Below are 22,146 nucleotides of genomic sequence, written 5' to 3'. Positions count from 1 at the left end.
TTCCCCCCAGTTTCCCTTCTTAAACTATTAATTTTTCAATCCTTGGAGCAGTTGAGAACCAGGTATGCGTCTCCCCTGCCCTCACCTCCCGTCAAAACCTGGGAGACACACAAGGAAATCCAAAGCCACAATAATAAAGACAAAAACTAAAGAAATCCTCCTTGGCTTGTTTTTCCAGGGTGGCCGGGCAAGGTGTGAAAATCCGTCGCTCCCTCTGGGCTGGCAGGTGGAAGGTTCTGGAAAGGCGGAACTCCCTGGTCTCCCACCCGGCTGAAAGCCCAGGCTGCTGCCCCACTCTCTGCCTCGTCCAAGGCTAGCTCCTCCTCCGCCCCTCTGCAGTCAGGCCTCCCCCGCGGTCCCGGGCCAAGGCGGCAGGGAAGGCGCCGCTACCTGCAGCCGCAGGACTCCACCACCATGTCCTCGTACTGCTTGTAGACCACGTTATTGCCCGCGTCGATGTACAGGATGCTGATGGGAGTCAGTTTGGTGGGCACGCAGCAGCTGGGTGGGGTAGAGCCGGGGTCCATGGAGTTCATCAGCGTCTGGATGATGGCGTGGTTGGTGGGCTCCAGGTGCGAGCGCAACGGGAAGTCGCACACGCCTTCGCAGTGGTAGGCCTCGTACTCCAGGGGTGCGATAATCCAGTCGTCCCAGCCCAGCTCCTTGAAGTTCACGTGCAGGGGCTTCTTGCTGCAGCGCAGCCTCGATTTCTTGCCGTGCCGCTTGCCGTGGCGGCTGGCGAAAGCTGTGCGTCGCCGCCGGCGGCCGGGCGAGGGCAGCCAAGACCCGGCGTCTGGGGTGCCCGACGGCGGCGGCCACGACCCCTCGGCGCCCGCGCCCGGGCCCGCAACCTCGGCCGAGCCCAGCTGCTCGCGCATCTCGGCGAACAGGTTCTTGCGCTGGGATCGGGTGAACACCACGAGCAGGGCGCGCTCCTGGGGGGTCCGCACCCTCCGGCCGAAGCCCAGACTCCGCAGGTCCGGGGGCGGTGGCTGCTGGAGCCCCAGCGCGCGCGCCTCGGCCTCGCCGGCTCCCTGCTCGCCCCACGCGACCCGCAGCTCCAAGCACAGCTGCTCCCGGGGTTGGTGGCGCAGGACCTGCCACACGTCGAAGACTTCCCAGCCGGGCCGGGGCGCCCCCTGCGGGTCCAGGGTCCGCGCGTCCAGCAGCAGGGGCGACAGGCAGGGGAAGAGCTGCACTTGGAGCGGCCCGGCCGGCGGCCCCCAGGGCGCTGCGGGCGCCTGGCGAAAGAGCCGCAGCTCCGCGCCCACCAGCTCTTCTTTGTCTGAGAGCGTGGACACATCAAACAAATACTTCTGTCTCCGGAGAGGAGTGTGCGAGAGATCGTCTGCGAGATAAAAAATAATTACAGTCAGTTTCACTTAAGAGGGAGATCAGCCCGGTGCTCCGCGGCCGCCCCTGGGAGGAAAAGGGCGGGGAGGGAACGGGACAGGCCGGTAGAGGTCCAGCTCGGCCCGCCCGGGGCTGACCACCCCGCCTCCCCGCCCGGCGGTGCGCGGCAAAGAAGGGGAGGGCACCAGGGCGGCCCCCTCCTCCCCTTCAGCCCGGGACTCCCTGGGCGGAAGTCGGTGGCTGCTGGAGTGGCGGCCGCGGCGGCGGCCTCCCGGGTTTTCCCCCAGGAGCCTATGTAACCACTAATGTGCCCTTTGTGGTCGCTGCCCGGCCCGCATTCCCCCAGACCTCCTCTCGGCTGGCTCATTCTCATCATTCACGTCTCGGTTCAAATGTCACCTCCTCCGAAAGGCCATGCTCGACCACCCGGATCTAAAGTAGCCTCCCTCGGTCACTATCACGGGACCCTGCTTTATTATCTTCACGGCACTTAGCACTATCTACAATGACCTCGTTTATATTTGTCTCCTTAGCGGTCTGTCTTTCCCAGCATAAGCCCGCCCCTCTCCAACAGCCCATAGGAGCTAGGACCCTGACCTGTCCATCTGGCCCACCACAACGGATCCAGGCCTGCTCGACCCAGGATACACGCTGGTCAGTAAGCGGGAAACATCCAGAGCAGTCATTCTCAGTCTACCACCTAGAGAATTTTGAAATTACCAGCGCCAGGGTATGCTTCAGCCAACTGAACCAATATCTGAGGACAGGGCCTGGATATTGGACTTTTGTTGGGGTTTGTTAGCTTTGGTTTTTTTAAGCTCCAAGTTGACTTGAAGGTGCAGCCCTAGTTGAGACCCGCGGGTCTGGGAGAAGATGCCGCCCAGCAGGCAGTTTTGCTGGTGCGTTTAGGCCCAGGACAAAGTTGACACAATGAGGAGCTGCAATGTGATTTCTTTCTTTCTAAAATTCATCAGCCACTTAACAAACAAAAGAGCAGGGAGGCTTTCAGAAGTCTGCAGAGGGGCAAATGAACCAACACAAACACAAGGCATCTATCCATTGAGAAGATCCTGCAGCCAATGAGAAATAAATATATCAGTAAGGAGAAAACCACAGCCACACACACACACACACACACACAGTGACATTCTCCCCTCCCCCACCCACCCAATCTGAAATCTTCTTGCTTTGCAACTAATCCTGAAGATAAAATTTTTGGTTACCACTGAGAGAAAGAATGGGGACACATGGAGGGGGAACAATAACAGGCTTTAAATCCAAGGCGAATTCTTGGGGACCCAGGCAAAACTGGACTGGACTTCTTTTTTGACACATTTGTGCATGAAGCCAACCCCACTTCAGTGTGCAAGGCGGAAAGCTAACCAGATTTTCTTGGGCTGCCTTCTCATAAAATATTTACAACCCAGCAAATACAAAAATCCCCAAAGCCCCTAGCTTTCCCCAGAAGCTAGTAAAGTTTGGGTAGATTTCAATAGTAAAAGTGTCACCAGGTCCCAGGTCCGACCCTCACTGCCTGTCCAGATGTAGCCCCAGGGCACTGGATCTGGGCCTCAGCCACACCCAGTTCCCACTCTGGGCTGACCGCCGGGCGGCTGCCTCACTCTAACACACAAGTCCCGACCTGAGACGGAGCTGTGGGAAGGGTTAGAGAGGTGAAAAGGGAAAAGCTGCTGGAGGCGGTTGATTTATGGAAGCCAAGACCTTCAAACCGACCAGGGCACATTAAAATCAGTGGGAATTCAGCACACTTTCTTCTCCTCCTTTAAAGAAACCTGTGTCTGACAACATTCAACCACCACCCAGATCTCTGGACCTATTGCCTGAGGCTTCACTTTCCTGGCTCTCATATTTCTCTCCCTCCCAAAACTGAGGATGTGGTGAGAGGGAGAAACGTAAGGCACTTGCTGCACCAGCTAAATGTTGTGAGGGCTGACATATTTTTCATCCTTTATCTATGAGCACAGATCAGTTCTGCAAGGTAGGTACTCATATTGTTCCAATTTTACAGATAGGAAAACCAAGGCTTGGAGAAAATAATTACCAAAGTCTCACAACGAATAAATGGTGGTATTGGGACCCAAACCTAGGTCCGTTTAATTTCAGAGTTGGAGCATTTAGCCTGTAAGCCCCACTGCCTGTCCATTAGAGTCCAAGTCCTGGAGCTGAGGCAACCAGGAGTGACCACGGTACAAGGCATGGAGGATACAGTCCCAACTGTATTTTCAGGGCTTGCTAGGAATAAAACCTGGGCTCCTTTAGGAAATCATTTCCATCTCTGCTTATATAACTCTTGAGACAGTCTGTCACTGGTCGGAGAGCATTAGGCAGGTGTAAAGGATGATTTATTTATTTCTCTCTCATGCAACATGGAGAAATCAGCCTGCTTTTGTTTTCATTCTTTTTTTTAAAGTGTGGGCTAATAAATGGTCTGCACAGCTGAGTCACATTTCTCTAGTCCTCGAGAGTGGTCAAAACAAAGGAAAGCATCTGTAAAAAGAGGGCTCCACTGGTTCTGCAGCCTTGGGATTTCGCATGATTTTTCTAGCAAGATTAGCCTGCTCCTACTCTTTCCAGGGCTGGGGGGAAAAAGTGCAAATGAGGCTTCAGTCTGTATCCTGCTCTCTTTTCTTCCCATCCCGGCTCCATTCCACAGTTCGAGGGGTCTTACCTGCGTGGATGTGGACACCCTTGCCCACAGCTCCAAGCTTCCCAGGCTACAGGGGCACACATCAGCGATGTGACACACCCTTAGGAGGACAGACCCAAAGAAGAAGCTGCCCAGGCCCTGGAAGTGGGCTCAGGGCTATTTGAGCAAGAACTCTGTGGCTCAGGTACCAGACTAGAGCAGTAGCTCTCAAAGCCAGTGAACCTGCAGTGGTCCCTAAATCTGCATCGTCAGCATTACACAGGAACTTGTTAGACATGCAAATTCTCTTGAGCCCCAGAGGTTTGTAGCAGAGCCCAGAATTTGCATTTCTCCTCAGTTCCCAGGAGATGTTGATTCTGCTGGTTGGGGACCCCACTATAAGAACCACGAATCTAGATAAGCACATTTCATTGACTCTTCAGATTCCCCACCAAGTGGGGAGGGCACCACGGGAGGTGAGAACAAAACAGGGCCCTAGGGCCCCAAAGCACTGGGCCCAAGACAGGATCTAAGGCAATGCTCACCAGAACCAGGTCCCTATTGCTCCCTGTTCCTTCCGGCCCCTCACAGCCACGTCCACATTTTTTCACTCTTTCAGCCACACGTACTCTCACTGGGTCTCCAGAACCTCTAACGCATGAGTGCGGCTGCTCTGTGCAGCTCCCCTACGGACCGCATTCTCCACCTGTCTGGACCTGCTCTGGAGGCATGCGTCACAGAAATAGCCCAGAGGAGGCATCCAACCTGGGGAGTGCACACACCATCCACTGTGACCCTGCAGACACTTTGCCTGCTGACCTGGCATCACAAGGCCTGGCCCTGCCGCCATGGCCATCCGTGGGTACGAAGCCAGTTCTTCACACCTTCTCCCACAAGCCTCCTCTCCCATTAAGTCCTGTATAGAGGAGAACTGATGTCATCAAGTGACACTCTCTCCCATCCTCTTGCCTAGAAACAGGTAGTTTTCATTTCAGAATCTGTAGGTGGCGCCTTCTTGCATCCTGGAAGGTCAATATTACGCTTCAGGCCTTGAAATTGATCAGTAATAAATCATGAGAGCTATCTTTTTTTGCTTTTTATCTGTATCAACCTGGTCTGTTACAGCTTGGCTGACACCCAGGTTAATTCAGGGTTTGCTGAGTATTAGACAGAGGGACCCCTCAAGTTTTAATCGCTGGATTTGTGCTTTTCAGCTTGCTCTGGTGGGTGGGCAGAGGAAGGAGGGACGGAGAGAAGAGAACAAACCACCTTCATATTTGAAGAAAATTCTTCATAAATAGGTCAGCCTTTTTTGAGTTAAGGGCAAGTCGGTTGAAGGTTAGGAGCACCTCAAACATATACATTTGGTGTGGAATTGATTAAAAAATAAAATAAAAATTTAAAAGGAAAGCAAATAAGGGAACGAGAACGAATCACTTCAACGTAGGGACTATCACGCCCACTTTAAATGAGGAAACTGGCTTAGAAAGCTACGTGGCTGGAGGAAGCTAAGAAGCAAACACCAGATCGTAAAGAAAAGGATGCCCGCGGCGCCTAAGTCCGGACACCCCAGGAACCGCGCCCCGGGAAGGCGGCGTAAGGGTGACGGTTGCTCAGCGGCAGGACCCGAGCCTCGCCGCCCACACGCGCTCCTCCAGCTGGGGGCGGCTCCCCCGTGCCCCCCTGCAGATGGCTTCCGAAAACCCGAATCGTCCTTCGGTTTGGGGCGGAAAGGCCGCGCACTGCATGTTCCCCAAGACGTCTTGAGATACGTACGCAGCTTGAGGTCCCTCTTGAGAGTCCTGGTTGAACTGTGTGTCACTCGCTGGCCCCGAGGGCTCCCCCGAGCTCCGGCTCCCCCGAGCTCCAGCTCGCCCAACCCCCAAGGCCCTTCGCGCCCAGACCCTGGGCTCCCCAATGCTGCTAAGCGCGTGTTCCGCTCGCGTCCTCTGAATTCGCCGTGACCTGAGCGGCCACTCGTGGGCGCCTGGCCGGGCCCCACACGCCTCCACCCGCCGCCCCACCACGCGTCCCGCCGCACGTCCTCCGAAGGCACATCCTCCAGCGAAGGGCTGCGGCTCAGAAAGCCGAGATGAAACGTGGCTCTCCCACCCCTACTCCCCTAGGTGGGAATGGAGGAGGGGCGTATAATCACCCGTCTTCGCAAAGGAAACTCCAGATGTCTGCAGCTCAGCCTTTCCCCCATCCTCAAAAGCATCCCTGAATGCTTCTGGGCGTGCTTTTGTGCTGGGGGTTGGGTGGCCTCCGTCCGCGAATCCTCACCGAGAGTGTCCGAGGCCCGTCGTACTGTTACACTCTTTTATAGGTGACTGTTACACTCTTATAGCGGGCTCCAAGAGGCGTCTTCACTTGCCCAATGACTTGCAGCTTGGCAGGGACACTATTTGAAGGTCTTTATTCCAACCGAGGCCCTCAGACCTGAGGCCACGCCCCTCTCACAGGGTTCTCCATTGGCGGTGGAGCAAAGAGGGAGGGAGGACACCAGACACACGTCCATCACCAACGCCGTCGACACAAAGGGAGCTGGGTTCTGCCAGGAATTCTTTTTTCCTTTACTGGAAGTAAGAAGACCTCCGAGCGGGGAATTCATAGCTAGGTTTGGAGTCACTTCTTCTCAGGTCCCTCAGCCCTGAGGGTGCCCTGAGGTGCCACAAAGTCCACAAGTTGGAAATAGAGTCAGGTGTACTGGGTGAGTAAAAATGAGCCACCAGCCCTGTCTCCTCTGAGGTATGAAGGTCTCTGAGTAATTTGTGCTCCAACTATGACCCTCTTCTGGGACAGTGATCTTCTGGGCATCGCCCTGTACTCTTGTCCTGCGCCCTGCCTCCACTGAGATCTGAGTCTTGCAAACTGCTGAGCAACGCCCTGAGGTGCAGAATCAGGACCCCACCCACACAATTCACCCTTTCTGGGGTGTTTCTGCTGACATCCAGTATGCTCATCACAGCAAACACTGGGCTAAGTCCTTACTATGTGCTGGGCATGATCTAAATTCTAAACTTATAATAAGTCGTTTAAGCTTCAAAACGACCTATGGAAAAAAGAAAAGATATCATTATTATGTTACGGATCACAAAACTAAAACACAGAGAGCTCAAGGTAACTTGCCCAAGATAGAGGTAGATGGAGTAGTCTGGTTCCAGTATCTGTGCCACCACCCTGGACATCCCAGACCCTGATCTTTGTGTCTGGTAGAAACCCTGAGAAGGCTCCAGTTCTTTCATGCTGCCTATGAATTTGAGGAGGGCATCAATCCCTGATCTCCAAGTGTCAATCACTTCCTAATCAGCAGAATAGAAGGGATGCCAACAACTGGACTTTTGAAGTAGATTTCCAAGGAAACAATTTTCTCATCTGCAAAATGAGAATATAAGGCCAGCTCAAAGTCACTGAGGGAAGGGTGGCAAATGAGATAGAGTAGGAAAGACATCTGAAGATGTGTGCAAATGTTAGTTACTACCGACAACATGGAATGAGCATAGGAGTCCTGAGTGTGAGAGGCATAGATTTGAGTCCTGCCCTGTAACTTATTGGCTGGGTGGCCTTGGATGGACTGGGTCACATAATCTTTCCCAGCCTCATATATCTCATCTGGAAAAGGGGAGAATGACCCCCACTTTGCAGAGTCATTGTAAAGATCAGAGTCGAGGTAACCAGAGCAGGCTGTCCATGACAGACAGAAGCGTCCAGTGAATGCAGCCAATATTACTGTAACTACCTACAGCCAGGTAGGGGGCCAGGTAGGGGGAAGATACACATGTCCTCCTCTTGGCCTTCTTTGAGGAGATGCAATTCAGTTCTTTCCACAGGATCTGCAGAAGTGAGTGGAGGAAAGGTGCTGGGCAGAGGGGTTAAGAGAGAAGCAAGGGCTTCCAGCAAAGGGCCAGGCCCATAGGGGTTTCAGCTTCACCCCCATCAGCTTGCTCCTTCTCATTCCCCAGGCCTTATCCATTGCTCTGGTCCCTCCCACAATGCCAAGTCAACAAACGACCTCCAGCCAGAACCTCGTCAAGGACAGGGCCCTCCTTGCAGGGTCCCTCCTCTGAGGTTAGCCCATGTGCGAACCCCTTTGGCTCCGGGCAGCCGCAGCCCCGAGAGGCCTGGTGGCTGATCTCCTTGCCCCACCTGTCCCACTTCTCCACTGGCATCCTCATGGGCAGGAACTGTCCACGGAGCCATTGTAGGGTGCGGGTGTGTGTGTTCCCTATGTTTTTCAGCCTGCAGGGTGGAGGAGAGCAGGGCGGTAGCAGTGAATGACCCCTCGGGCTGCGGTGTCAGGGGCGGCGGCATCGCAGTCCCACAGAAGCCCCTCCCACCATACAGTCACCGCCCCACTTCTTTCTAGGTCTCTTGGCTTCCCCAGTGTTTGCCCCAATAGCTTGTCCTGAATTTCCCAGCTTCTTTCCTCCTTTCAAAGACCAGAAAGGCCCGAGGGAAGTCCTCCACAGAGGACTTTTCCACCCACTTTCCAAAGCCTGGCGGATCCCTACCTTCCTCCCTGTCTCGAGCCTGGGCTTGCGAACCACACAGAATTCATCGAGTCTGGTGGCCTGCCTGGATCCCACAGAGAAACCTCAAAGTTCCCACAGCAAGTTCTGACTCAGCCAGCGGCAAACCAGTGAGGCTGGGAGGGGGAGAGAAGGGGAACCCCGATTTCCACCCGACTGGGAACAACTCCACGCTCCTAGGGAGCCGCAGCACAGCCTTCAGTAACGCAGCTCTCTGGCAGGAGAGGGGCCAGCCCTCGACTCTGAGCTCTGGGCGCTGGGCACCCCCAGCAGGAGTCCGAAGTCGCCTCCGAGAGACTCCTTTTTTCTTTCTAGGACGAAACAGATTCATTGACAAAGTAGTTTCCATGCACTTGGTGCGAACTCTCATGGCCTCTCAGGGGCTCAAGAGACAGAGACGCAAAGCCCAGATCAAGGACACTTCACCAGGCGACCCTTTTCACTGGCATCCCACCCTGGGCTCTTGACCACAGTGGCCCAAATCTTAATTTGACACCACTGCAGATGAAATCCAAATAGAAGCCGGTGACACCCCTCACGCTGGAGCCTCTCTCCCCACCTTTCCGCCGCAGCCAAGCAGCCTGTGCCTGGCATCCGTGGCCGCGGCATCCCCGCAGGTTGCTGCCTTCTCTTGGAACCTCTGGAGCAGGGCCCGGACCTGGTTGATTTACCCAAGGTCGCCCTCCCTGCAATGTCGACCTGTAGGGTCACCTGGGAGTCCAGGGGAGCAACCCAGGCCCAGCGGGGAGGGTATCACAGCCCTGAAACCGCCCTCTGGGCTAGAACATGATCGCAGCCTTTTGACTTGAGAGCTTGGAGATGAAAAGTAGAAGAAAAGGTTCCCATTTTATGTTGTTTCCCCTCCCCGACCGGTTCTGAGGTTGCAGGTGGGGAGACGGGCTCAGACTGGCGTGTGGTCAGGATATTGGACCCTCGGTGTCAAGGGGTCCCGCGCAGGAGAAACCTCAGTGATGTGTTCTTTAAAGTGCTGGGCCGGACGCAGCTTCTGAGCAAGGGATCGCGGCAACTCAGTTCCACTGTGTTCACTTCGGGCTGACTCCCGAAACAACGTCCTAGCAAAATAAGATTCGTGGTGGTAGCTATGGGCCGTAGTCTAGCATCGTTCAATTTCCCTCCCCACTGGGCGTGGGAGCGGCGGTCAGCTGGGAAGTGGGATCGGAACTGGACCAACTTGCCTGGAAGCCAGATTTGCAAAACAGGCGCACGGGTTCTCTTCGGTTCCTACGTTATTTAGGGGGTAAAGGGGACGGGTAAACCAGCCCTGACAGACCCCAAAGCCAACCCTCTGCTTGCTTTCCCCTCCGCTCCAGCAGCGAGACCCGCGCCAGCCGGGGCCAGAGGCCCGCCCTTCTTCTCCACTGCAAGCCCACTATAGGGTCCCTAAACCCTGCCCCGCCCCCAGGCGCCCGGGCCGCTCGCTGCGCAGCGCGCGCCTCTCTGCTAACGCTGGTCAGCGCCGCCCGCCCACTCCCAGCGCACCCAACCCTCGGCCCCCAGCAGCGTTAATGGACTGTCCTGGAGGGCAAGGAACAGCAACCCTGGAACCCATTAGGCCGACGAGGACCTATTTAATTCCTGTAAACAGGAGACACCATTTAACCGACATTGAGCTTAAAAATAAACAGCCAGGCTTTAAGGGCGGGGGATGGGGGCTTGAGGGAGGCGGTAGATGCCAAGCAAGGAAGTGGCGCTGCGGATCCACATTCCTGTTTGCCACACCTCGCGGCCTCGGTTCGGAGCCCTTCCCGGGTCCAGAGAGCATCGCTTGACCAGGGTTATTCCCTACCCTAAGAGTTATCGAACTACTGTCCTTCACGTTACTCAAAAGTCCCCAGGGATTATTGTGAATTTGCTCTGGGTCGTTTGATGCAAGCAGAAGTCCTGGCAGGAAACGAAAGTTTTCGTTCTGCCCTATTTCTATCAAACCATCTTCCCCCCACCTCTCTGTTCAGTTCCCTTCTCCCTCTCCCCACGCCGCCCCAGGAAGACGTCACCAATTTCAAGGAGGTGAGCCGCCAGAACCCCGAGAACTCCAGCTGGGAAAAAGCGAGTTGCACTAGGGCCTCCATCAATGGAACGCTCTGCGTTCCCCGCGGGTCCAGGCGACACGCATCCCCTCTGGTCGTAAGGGGGAGGTTTCAGGTCTTGATTCAGTTTGCGCGGGAAGGGATTCCCAAGGCCTGTCGTGGGTTGTGGCTTAGGTAATTTTTTTTTTTTTTTTTTAATGTACAGAAACGACAAGGATGTTTGAGCACGTTTTTCCATCCCCTCCCCCACCAGCAACTCTACCGCGCAAACTCCCAGAGCTCGAGAGCCTCCCGCGCCAGGAAAAAGCTCAGTGTCCTTCTCAGATTAGTCTCCCCTGCCAAGGAAGCCCGCCCCAGAATTCCGGCGCTTCTTGCACTCTCGCTGCAGAAGACACTAGGTGCTAAGGCAGCCTTTGTAAGGCAACCCTTAAGGCCTTAGGGGTGGGAGTGACATTAACTGCTATTTAACAACAAGCCAATGGCTAAGGGTTTGGTTTGTGGCCTGAAAAATGTTTTAATCATTCCAACCAGAAGAGCAGAACAAACTTCTGGTTTAAGGCTTCCTTCCCTTACCCCGGGATTCTTATAGGACCTGCCAGTTCACCACGTTTGAGCAGGATCCTGAACCTGGACGGCGACGCAAACCCCGCGCGGTGCTCACACCGGCGCGTCCTCACACGCACGTACTTAAAAGCTCAGCAATTCTTTCCCAAGGCTGTTCCCTCTTTCCGGGGAAATAAAGCCTAGATTGGAAACTTCTGCCGGCTTCCTCACTTGGCCGTCTGGTCTGCATTAGTGTTTTTATAAGGGACTCAAACAAATCGAATACAAGGTCACCAAATAATTAACAGTTGTGAATTCCCTCCGTCCCCATTAAAATGCTTCCCTGCTTATATTTCATTTTCCGTTTGCCAACGACAACAGGGTCCGGGCAAAAGCACCACTGCGTTGATTGCACTACTCTGCGGCCCAGGTCCACCCAGAAACACGCTGTTTTGCATAAACATGCCACACCAGACGAACTTCAATCAGGAAGGAACTATGCCGCTCTTAGAATGTCCTCCCCGTTAGCTGTCCTGCCCTGCCCCCTTGGCAATCGCGACCCAGAAGGTAAACCTAGAAGCCAACAAACAATCTGCAGCAAACTCTCCCGAGGTTCATTTCTAGGGTGTCAAATTCCTCAAGGATGTTCCGATCTCGTTTGGGTTTGTGTGTGTGTGTGTTTTGATGTTTTGTTTTTTTGTTTTTTATCTGTTCCCTGCTGCCTCCTTTCTGAGAGTGCTATTGTAACAATAACAACAAATATTTAAAGAGAATTCTTATTTCAAAATCATCTGGAAACCTAACTCACAGCAATATTCTTAGATTCATTTTGGTTTCTTCATCCTTAAGAGGCTTTTTTGTTCTCCCTTGTTGGAATAACGTGGCGCTTCTCACTACATAAACTAAAGTCCAAGTTTTGCTTCTCTCTCCCTCCCCCTCTATCTTACAGCCATGTTGAATTCATAGGAGTTCTCATTGTCTGCCTTTCCAGGGCCCCAGGGTTAGAGATCCAAGCCTCCTGTACTCATGGTCTTGTAATGAGTTCTATCAGGTGCTAACTGTAATTTCTCTATATCCAACCTGGTCCATCCTGATCCTATGACCGCACCGACACAAACATTCACACACTTTCTCATCTTTATGGATCCAAAATCATCTTGAAAGCACAATATGGAGGCATTTTTAAAGGTCAAGGATAAGGTAGTTTGTGCGTTTTACAGGGAGTACAAAGAAGAAGCAAGGCACAGCACAGTTTTAGACCCCTGAATCCAAAGTTTCACTCCACCTCCTAACTGGGTCTTAAGAGATCACAGAGGAATATTAGACGGGGTGAGAAATCTGTCAACTTCTTCCATTTCTGCGTCTTGCCACCATCCTTTAGAAACACCCTCACCCTACCCATGTAGTGCCATAGGTAAATATGCAGGGGCTAGAACTGGATATGTGCTTCAGCTCTCACTAGCTGTGTGACCTTGAACAATTTGCTTAACCTCTCTGTCTTCCTTAACTGACCTGTAAAACAGGGACTGTAGCACTTTCTTCCCGGTGGTTGGGGGGTGTTGTTAAAATTAAATGAAATAATTCATGTAACAAATGTTAGCCCAGTACTTGGTATACAGTAAGTGCTCAACATGTCAATATATCTTAGTTATTATGATTACCCCTAGTTGTTTGGAGAGCGAACCGAAAGGGGGGACACTTTTTTTTTTTTCAACTTGCAATAAGGTGTCCTCCTCATGGGGCTTGGGAGAAGGAGGCACGGGCTGAGGCATTACAGAACACGCAGTCTTTATAAACCTAAAGCGCTCTTCATTCATTCACAATGGACAGAGTTTACCCCGCTCTCCCTCTCTTAAACGCAAGCTTTAGGTGTAATTTCTGGGGTTCCGGGGTCCCCGGGTGAGGAAGGCTTTTTACAAATACTGTACTGTACGTAAGTAGTTCATGCCTCACGAGAGGATTTCAGGACTCCTTCCGTTTTCTTTGCTCCTCCCCCTGAGGGACCCCTGCTTCTCGAAGCCAAGCCTGCCACACTCGACGGCGATTTAAACATCCCCGAGGCAAGGCGCCAAGTTAACTCGGCTGGCCCAGCTCTCAGCTGGCCGCCGCTCTTACCTCCTTGTCCTGCCTTCCACGGCTGGGGGAGGGGATGCTGGAAGGTCTGGCGCGGTTTAAGAGTCCCCACGTGAGAGGGGCGGAAGTCCTCGCCAGGAGTCGGGATGCGCGGCTGGCGGGTCCCTTCCATCACGGGAGACTAGACAGCATTTGATGTGTTATGACATGAACCCTCAATTAGATCGCTGAGTTGAAACACTCCAATCAGGGGCCCGATGCTAAGCAAGCCCCGGAAGGTCCAGCCCGAGGTCACCGCCGGTGACACATCAAATCAAAATCAGTGAGAGAGAAAGTGAGGCTTTCCCTTTATCAAGCTTGTGCTGTGGCCCGCAACATACCCCCTCCTCTGCGCGCGCCCTCCAGCCCGCGGCTTCGCACTCCTTCGCCCCAGCGCGGCGTGCTACCAGCCGCACAGCCTTCGCGGTCAACTAACTACCTTTCTTCGCGTTTTCTGGGAACCGGAGGGCGTGGAGGAGACCGCGCCTTTGAAGCTGCGGTCCAGGTGGTCACGACGCGCCTCCTCCGGCGGGGGGCCGCGTTCGGGAGTGGAAGCCGGACGTCTGGATCTCGGTTCGGCTAGCCTAGAGAGCTTGGCTCGGGAACTGAGGGCCCACCCCCCCAACCTGGGCGCGCAGCCAGTCCCCTCCCTACCTCCGGCGCCCCGGGGGCGCCCAGCGCGGTGCCCGCGGACAGGCTGCTGCAGCGCGAGCCAGGGTGAAGCGAGCCAGCCTCTGCGCCGGACCTGGAGCCCCCAGAGACCTCCCACACTTGCCCCAACGCCGCAGGCTTCGGTAGACGCCTCCCAGCCGCCCGCAGGGTCCCTTGGTCCCGTGCCAAACTCACAGGGCGCAGCTTACGAGTTAGGGGGTGTCCGCTTGGGGGAGGGGCGGAGGTTCTGGCCACTTCCCGTGGGGAGAAGAAAATGCGCGCCCAACCGCCCGCCACCCTGGGCCTGCGGGATTTCTTCCCTTGGGGAAAGGCCTCTAGAGTACTTTTCTCCGTGCTTCCTTACTCTCTCGACTAGGCAAGTCTAGGGTAACCTTCGATTATGGTATTAGAGAAGGCGAACGATAAACAGAAGATTTGGAGGGAGAGAAACAACAGAGGCAGGGAAAGGGGTGGAGGTGGGGAGAAGGCGAGCTGCGCTGGCAGCAGGGCGGCCGGGGCCCCAGGTGCAGCGGTACGAAGAAGCCACTTGTATTTGCCAGGGTGACTTTAGCAGTTGTAAAATCACCATAAAATACCTGGCGTTAATTTGCCGCCCAGACTTTTCAGCAGCTCGTGAACCTCGCTGACCTCGGGCTGCAGCCGCGAACCGAGCGTGGGCAAGACCCATGCCCGCAAGGAAGGCGGCTGCAAGGGAGGGGGCTCGGGGGCTGAAGCCTGGGAAGAGCCCGAGGCTCGGGGCCGTTAGCCTGCTCTGTAAAGCTCCGAGGGCGTGCAAGTGCCCCCAAGGCAGTCGGGGCAGAGCAGCCCTCCCAGTCCGAACCCCCGTGCTCGCCGGTTCCTGGGCGACCCCCCTTTCACTGACCTGGAAGTGGGAGGCAGGGAAGGCGTCCGAGTCGAGGAGCTAAGTCCGGGCAGGGTGGCGGAGTGGATAGATGCCCAAATCTCTTTTATCTCCTCCGTCCTTTCTTCTCGTCCCCTACCTCCCGTTTGCCCTTCCTTTGCTTTTTCTCCCTTCCTTACTGCCTCCTTCTACGGTATTGTCTCTTCTCTTTAGGAACTGAGTTCCCGGCGCCTGCAGCGCGAGGTTCTCTCCAAGGCTGCAGACCAACGCAGGTGGCAAGGAGGGGGCGCAGGGGTTTCCACAGACTCCCACACATGCACCCGCGCCCACAGAGGGGACCAAAGACGGGGCCCCTGGCAGAAGCGCAGAGACAGGAGAGCTGCCTGGCTCAGAAAGGTGAACGAGCACACCCAGGCACCCGTGTGAGCTAAGTACCAACAAACCCCCAAATTTAGCTCACTTGCCCCTGCCCTCGGCCCGCCCTGCCAGTTGCTGCCGCTGCCTCTGCAGAAATGACTCTATTGAGGCCCCGGAGTGGCCGAGAGCGCGCTGCAGGAGCAAAAAAAAAAAAAAAAGCCCGAGGGCGCGGGGTTCCTACGCGGCTGACCATCCCCACGTCCAGCGCGGGTACGAGCCGGGTACCCGGGCAGCGGCTGGGCCAGGGCACTGCCAGACGCCAATCGCGGACTTGCTTCTTCGACCGTGGAAGTCTCTTCTGCCGGCTTTTCCCGGAGCGGATGGGAGCTCGGGGCTTTCCAGCGCTCACTCAGGCCCCTGAGCCGCTCGGTCCCCCACGGCAGCCCGGCCTTGGACCGCGCACCCGGTACAACCAGTGACCCCTTGCCACGGGTTCCCAGTCCCCGTCGCGACCCCTCTCCAGCCCCGGTCATTTGCCCGCCACCTCCCGCCCTCCACGCTTCCTCCACCAGCCACCAGACGTGCAGCCGCCACGCTCCTTTCTGCAAAAGGCAAGAGGAAGAAGGAAGGAAGGGAGAGAGAAAGGAAGGAAGGGAAAGAAGAAAGCGAGGCAGGGAGGATTGCATACTGGAATAAAATCTGCAGCCGCATTCGGAAACTTACTTAGGCTTGAGAAAAACTGTTTAAGAAAAGAAAGGGGGAGGTATCCAGAACGAGAAGGGAATTCACAAATGCAGCCTCCTGCCAGAGCCGGAGCTGTGCCCTGGCTGCGGAGCTCCAGGGAGAAAGGAGTCGGGCGTCTTGCCACTTACCTAGTCCCCTGTCTACAAAGCTAGTGATCGTATTAGCCGACTTGGAAGACTGGAAAAAGCTGGCATTGATGCCCAACTTCTCGGCAATGGAGTAAGTCCTGTAGATTGACAGCATGTACTCGTGGGGCACCACGCGCGGGCCCCTGCCCGGAGGCTCCTGAGCCTCGGGCTGCTGTGGCGGCCGCCGCCGGGGCTCCTCCTGCGGCCTCGGCTGTGGCTCCTGCCGCCCCAGGGGCGCCCGAGCCGTGGCACTCTCTCGCGACGCCCGCGGCATCTTCCCTTCCTTGCGGCTTCGCATTCCCTTGGCGGAGCCCAGCTGGGTGGACGAAGAGGAGGATGAGATGGAAGCTTGCTGGAAACCGGGCAAATCCCACAGGAAACTGATGAGGAAGACGGCCGAGAGCAGGACCCTGGGAGTATCCATGGCGAGCGGGTCCCCGAGAGGCGGCGGCGCGGGTCGCGAGGGGCGCGGAGCGGTTGGACAGCGGCCGGGGCCCGGCTCCTCGGGCGGACTCGGAGTGCGAGGAGCCGGGTCCCAGCCACACAAACCCCGGCCCTGCCACGCCCCCTCCCGCCCCTCGCCGGGAGGGGTGGGAGGAGAGGGGAGGGAGGGGAGGGGAGCCGAGGGTGGGAGGAGAGGCCGGGTGGTGCGGGCAGGAGGTGTGGGGGAGAGGGGCCGCTGTGGGCAGGGGTGGCAGGGGGACGCAGCGCCCCCGCGGGACGCACGCGGGGTTGCCAGGCGGTACGCGCAGAGCGGGCCAGGAGCGCCGGGCAGGGGTAGGCGGGCGAGGCCGCCCGGCAGCGAGGAAGCCAGGGGCATCCGCAGCGCCAGAGGCCCCCTAGCACTGTTCGAAGCTCGGTCCCTCCGTAGCGCTCCGCAGGCTCTCGGTCTTCCCCAGCCTCCTCCACTTTGCTGGGAGCGTGCGGCCCCGGAGGAGGGAAGCGGCGGCGGCGCCCCCCAGGGACAGCTCGGAACAGGCGCCTCAGCAGCCGACTGCGCGCCGGCTCCGGGCGGTGGTACCCTCCTTCCTCGGCCCCAACCTCCAGGCCAGTCGATCGCTCCCCTCAAGGGCCAGCCCAGGGCCAGGGAAGCCTCGCCGCGCGCCAGGCGTAGGGCCCTGCCCAGAACAGCCGCATTCTCTCGGTGGGGTACCGCTCTCCACAAAGACAGGGCGTCTGTTCCCGACCCTCGAGGTCAGGCAAAGGCCACAAGTCTTTAGAGTCTGGATGGATGCTAAAAGCTGCTGCGCTCTCCTGAAGGCCCCAGCCTCTCTTCTCGCAGTCCCCAACCTCTTCTGACGCTGGATTTAGCCGATTCTTTTCTCCTCCATCTGTTCCCCGGATGCTCTTCCCTCTCGCGGCCTGGCCCCCGCCTCCACGGCATCCCCATTTTCCCTCTCTTCTTTCCCTCCCGCCTTCAATACTTCCTCCTTCCCCAAGTTCCTTCTGCATTCCAATCCCTCTTTCCCCAGCCTGCTTTTCTTCTCACACTGCCCTCCCATCTCTCTCGGCCTTCCCACCCTCTCCCTCCCCGGACTCCCCCTCCCCTTTCAGTGGACCCCTCCCTTTGCAGCTCTCCCCCAATCTGTTTCTCTTCAGCCCAGCCTCGCCCCATCACGAGTTTCCTTTATCTGTCCCCAGATTCTCCGTGCCTGTCTTCCCCGCCTACTGCCTCACTCATTCCCCGGCCTGAAGGCTGGAAGACGAGACGGAGGGCTGCTTCTCTACCGCCATGCTCCTTGCCCTAATGCTGTGGACGTCGAGTTTCCCCTTGCATTTATTGGGTGCTCAGCCACCAACCGTAAAAAGATCTCCTTGAATCACCCCCAGCCCTTCTGTGATGTTGGCCTTCCTATTTTCACTTTCACAGATTTAAACAAAGCCTGAGAGGGGATAAATGACTTTTCCAAGGACACTCAGCCAGGAGGATGTGCAGCCAGAAACAGACCCTAGGGCTCAGACTCCAGACCCAGTGCTCTTCCCTCTCCAGCAAAGAGGAATCATCTCTGAGCCAATATCCCTATTTTATTGCTTTTGCTTTTCTTTATGATTTTATTTGCTCTCAGGTGATTTCCTTCCCCACGCTGCTTTGTGTGTGTGTGTGTGTGTGTGTGTGTGTGTGTGTGTGTGTGTGTTCCCAGTCTCCATACTCTCCACCCTCTCACTTTCTTCCCCCTTCCCCCTTTTGCTATTTCATTCCTTCTGCAGAGACCAGTCACCTGACTGCAGGAAGAGGCAGTTTTGCTTCCTTGCTCCCTTCATTCCGGATCTTCCTTAAGGTCTTGGCACTGGCCTCCCCCAGGTAACGTCAAACACCCAAGAGACCTTGTTTCCTTTAATCTTCAAAACAACCTTATGAGATAAGGATTGGATTATCCCCATTTTACAGATAGGGAAACTGAGGCCCAAGCTCACACAGCTGCAGAGTCTGAGCTCTTAACCGCGGGGCTATTAAGCCAGCTTCTCTCCTCTCAATCTCCTCCATGGGTGTCCCTTCTGGCCTTATCCCAGGCCTACTTATGTCCCCAGTTTTGGTTTCACGATTGTCAAGTTCTGAGACTTTAGACTCAAAGCTGCTTTACCATAACCTTTTCTTCCTCTCTCTGTGCTTTAAAATAGTTTGCTTTTTACTAACTTAATGACATAAAAGGAAACGGAACTGAACAAAAAGATTGTTTTTCAGATTTTTGCCACTACAAGAGACCAAAATGTGTTTGCCTTTAGGGGTCCCCTTTCAATCTGTCTCTGTCTTTGACGCTATGTCGTACCCTCCCCTTGTCACTTAACATTATGTCCAAAGCATGTCTGCTCGTCCTTCTTTTCATTTTTTGGTTTGGTTTTGTATTACTGCCAAGGCTGTTTTCTTAGACAGCTCTCCTCTGTGCCCTTCTGCCTCCTCTGCAGGTCTTCCACAACTCTCTGCCAAACCACAAACTCGAAACCCCTCTTTTCTCACTTGAAGAAGCAACATTTCCCCTTCCGCCTACCTGTCACCCCTAGGAGGCACATGGTCTGCTCTGGCCTGGCCTGCAAGCTCTGTACGTCTGCTTTTCAGGTGTCATCCAGGAGAGGCTTCCTCCTTGGGGTCCGTCTCCATCCCTTTCCTTGGGGACACGAACCCTTGTGGTTTGTGTTATCAGTATTTTAATTTCTATCAGTATGGAGTTTAGTTAATGGTGACTCACGGTTTCAGAGCCCCCAGCCAATAAGAAGGCTTCCTGCCTGCAACTGCAGTCCTGTATGTTCTCTCTTCTTTTGGCCCACGGCAATTATTATCTGCCACAAGTTATCAGTAAACAGGAAACAAAGTAATGAGCCTATTTGCTGTGGCTTAGGAGCACTTAGCACACTGGATGGAGTCATGGGTAAGAGTAAATGACACTAGGACAGGAACCACAGAGGATGTGGTCTGTCCTCCCGCCGTCAGGATTCTGGATGGATGCTAAATGGGACAGATATTCTCCTGGGACAGATATTCTCCTCCTTCATTGCTACCAGGCTCAAGTCCAAGCAAGGAAGGTGCTGGCTCTCCTTTGCCTGAAAGCGCTGCAGTCTTCATGTCACAGGTGAGCAGATGCACAAACTCGGTGGACGGGGCCCAAGGTCGCAAGCCAGTCAGGACACGTATAAAGCCGTACCTCTTCCTCATAGATATGCCTCAAATAGGAATCCACCCCAATGTTAACAAGGACACACCAGAGCCTTTGCTCTGTGGGTATGTGTGTTGTAAAAACAAAGATACGAGAGCAAACTACAAGTCAAAATCTGCCTTTAGACCTTCTCAGACTGTTTTGAGAATTTGAAATAATGCTATAGAAATTTTCAGTCCAGTCTTAGATTCTCTTGGAATTTCTTCAGCTGTTTCATCTATGAAGAATATCAAAAAGGGTGAAAAGTTCTTGAGCTGAAATGAGAAGGTCTGATGTAGGCACCTTTAGCAACTTAACCGGCATTCTTTTCATGGTTAGATTTTTTTCCCCCCAAATAGAAGGAAATACAGACAACTGTGCAGTATGGTGTGTCCTGCCCTCCTGTGGACGCTGAGGGAATTACCCTTGGAGAACCAAAACAGGGCTGGACGTGGGAAAGTTTTCAGGGGCTTGCGAGATGAGCAAGGAATAGTGACACCTATATTAACATTAGTTTGAGAAATGAGAGAGTCATATATAAGGTGTGTGTAGCATTTGGCCACAAAACTTCCATAAAGAGAGCTCTACCTGCCCAGAGATACAGAACCAAAAGCAAACAGAATTGCCCTTGCTCTCTGAAATCTGTGCTGATGTTGTCTTCAAAGCATTATTTCATACTAACCCAGGGAGAGAAGTTTCTCTTAGATAAATAAAAGAGTTTATCTCAGGGTGGGGAAGGGATGGAGTGGGAGTTTGGGGTTAGCAGATACAAACTAGGAGTACATATATAGAATGGATAAACAACAAGGTCCTACTGTATAGCACAGGGAACTATTTTCAATATCCTGTGATAAACCATAATGGAAAAGAATATAAAAAAGAATGTATATATGTGTATAACTGAATCACTTTGCTGAACTGCAGAAATTAACACAACATTGTAAATCAACTATACTTCAATTAAAATAAATAAATAAATAAATAATTTAACTTTTAGTATGACATAACCATTCTGTAAAGTCTCTGGAAATATATCCTAGGAAGGTAGTCTAACACCTGAGATTTGCACAAATGAAATCATTTCTTTAGTTTGCAGTACTGTTTTCATAAGGTCCCAGTTAAAACAAAAATGTTCTTGGATAAGGTCCCTATTCATACTTTACTACCACTATTATACTATTCCGAATAAATTGACAAACTGATAACCTGAGAACATTAACTAGTTGACACCTATATGGTCCAAGAGAAATGAGACTTAAGACTGGCAGGTTTTGATGAAAAGAAGGCTAAGGACAAAAAGAAGTAGAGCAGTGGGTTTAAAAGTCTGTTTCTTTGAGCTTCTAGAACTTTCGGCAAGAGGAATGAGGAGGAAACCTACCAGGTGAGGTTCCTGTGTCCCACACTTTCTCCAAGCTGAGCAGCCCTGCTCTATGTTTTTGACCTTTCCGTACAACTTCATCTGCAAGAAAAAGTCCCTCATAAAAGAAAAAAACGCTTAGAGTACTGAGTAACCTTCCTCGAAAGGGGTCAAGGGTGAAAAACGAATGGAGTCCTGAGCGACAGGAAGAAAGGTGAGGACTGCTCTGGAGAGGCAGAGGAAGAGGCAAAAAAAAAAAAGGGCTCTTAGGAAAGGGTGCACGTGAAGATAAAGCTGCTCTTTCACAACGTAGCCTGGGAGGTACCAGCGCCCAATTCCTCCTGCTTCCCCGATGTAACATTGAGACCTATTATGCCCCTTGCTCTGTTTGCTTTGGTACTCCCATTCTTTCGCAGGATGCTTCAGAGACAAGTTAAATGAAATGGAATGAAGAGTTCGTGCCCAATAATATAACACATATAACCTCTCTGGGCTTCTGTTTCCCCACTCTATCAGCTGAACGGGTATGACTCAGACTTTCGGTAGGTCAGCCCCATGCCTGGCACCAGTGTCATGGTACTGAGTTTGACAGGGAATTCGAGTTCCAGTTCTGGATACTGAAAGAAGCATGAAGACTCACCAGGGGTGTCAAGACGACCAAATCACTGTTCTCCTTGTCTGGTTGCACTACGGGGCACGCAGAGGTCAAGCCATGGTGTAGTTTGCTAACACCAGTGGTTCTGGAAGGGTGGCCCCTGGACCAGCTGCATCAACATCACCGGGAAATTTGTTAGAAATGCAGATTCTTAGGCCTCGCCCCAGATCTATGGGATCAGAAACTGGGGCCCAGAGATCTATACTTTAACAAGCCCTTGAGCGGATTCTAATGCAGGCTGAAGTTTGAGAACCATTGGTCTTCACCATGAAATAGGGACAAGCTACCTGCCAAGAACTTCAAGAAGTGCTTTGATTTTTGAGGGAAAGTTGTAAAGGAAACACACAGTATACAACTTTATTCTTAAATGAATGATTCTCTTTCCTAATGAGCAAATAATTTTCATTCCCCGTGCGAAAAAGGTGTATTTGATCGCCTAGTCGTATCAGGTTAAATTGTGGCTAATCTGGCCAGATTTCTAAAAATAAAAAGGGCTGGGCGCGTTTAGAACCTGGAAAGGAGACAAAAGCC

The 22,146-nt window shown here is 53.8% G+C and overlaps 1 protein-coding gene across 1 annotated transcript; it reads right to left on the bottom strand.

Annotated features, from left to right (window-relative positions):
- Positions 1-386: 386 nt before the first annotated feature.
- On the bottom strand, positions 387-16,477 carry GDF6 (growth differentiation factor 6; the record flags this gene model as incomplete). Its single annotated transcript, XM_082674779.1, has 2 exons — positions 15,975-16,477; positions 387-1,348 (listed from the first exon to the last, which is right to left on the bottom strand). Exons 1-2 carry the CDS (start codon positions 16,396-16,398, stop codon positions 387-389), a joined length of 1,386 nt encoding a protein of 461 aa, XP_082530905.1. The 5' UTR covers positions 16,399-16,477.
- Between the last annotated feature and the right edge of the window lie 5,669 nt (positions 16,478-22,146).

Source organism: Grampus griseus, assembly GCF_964374135.1.
Source record: "Grampus griseus genome assembly, chromosome: 17".
Classification (NCBI taxonomy): Eukaryota; Metazoa; Chordata; class Mammalia; order Artiodactyla; family Delphinidae; genus Grampus; species Grampus griseus.
This window is presented reverse-complemented; position numbering and strand designations above follow the sequence as displayed.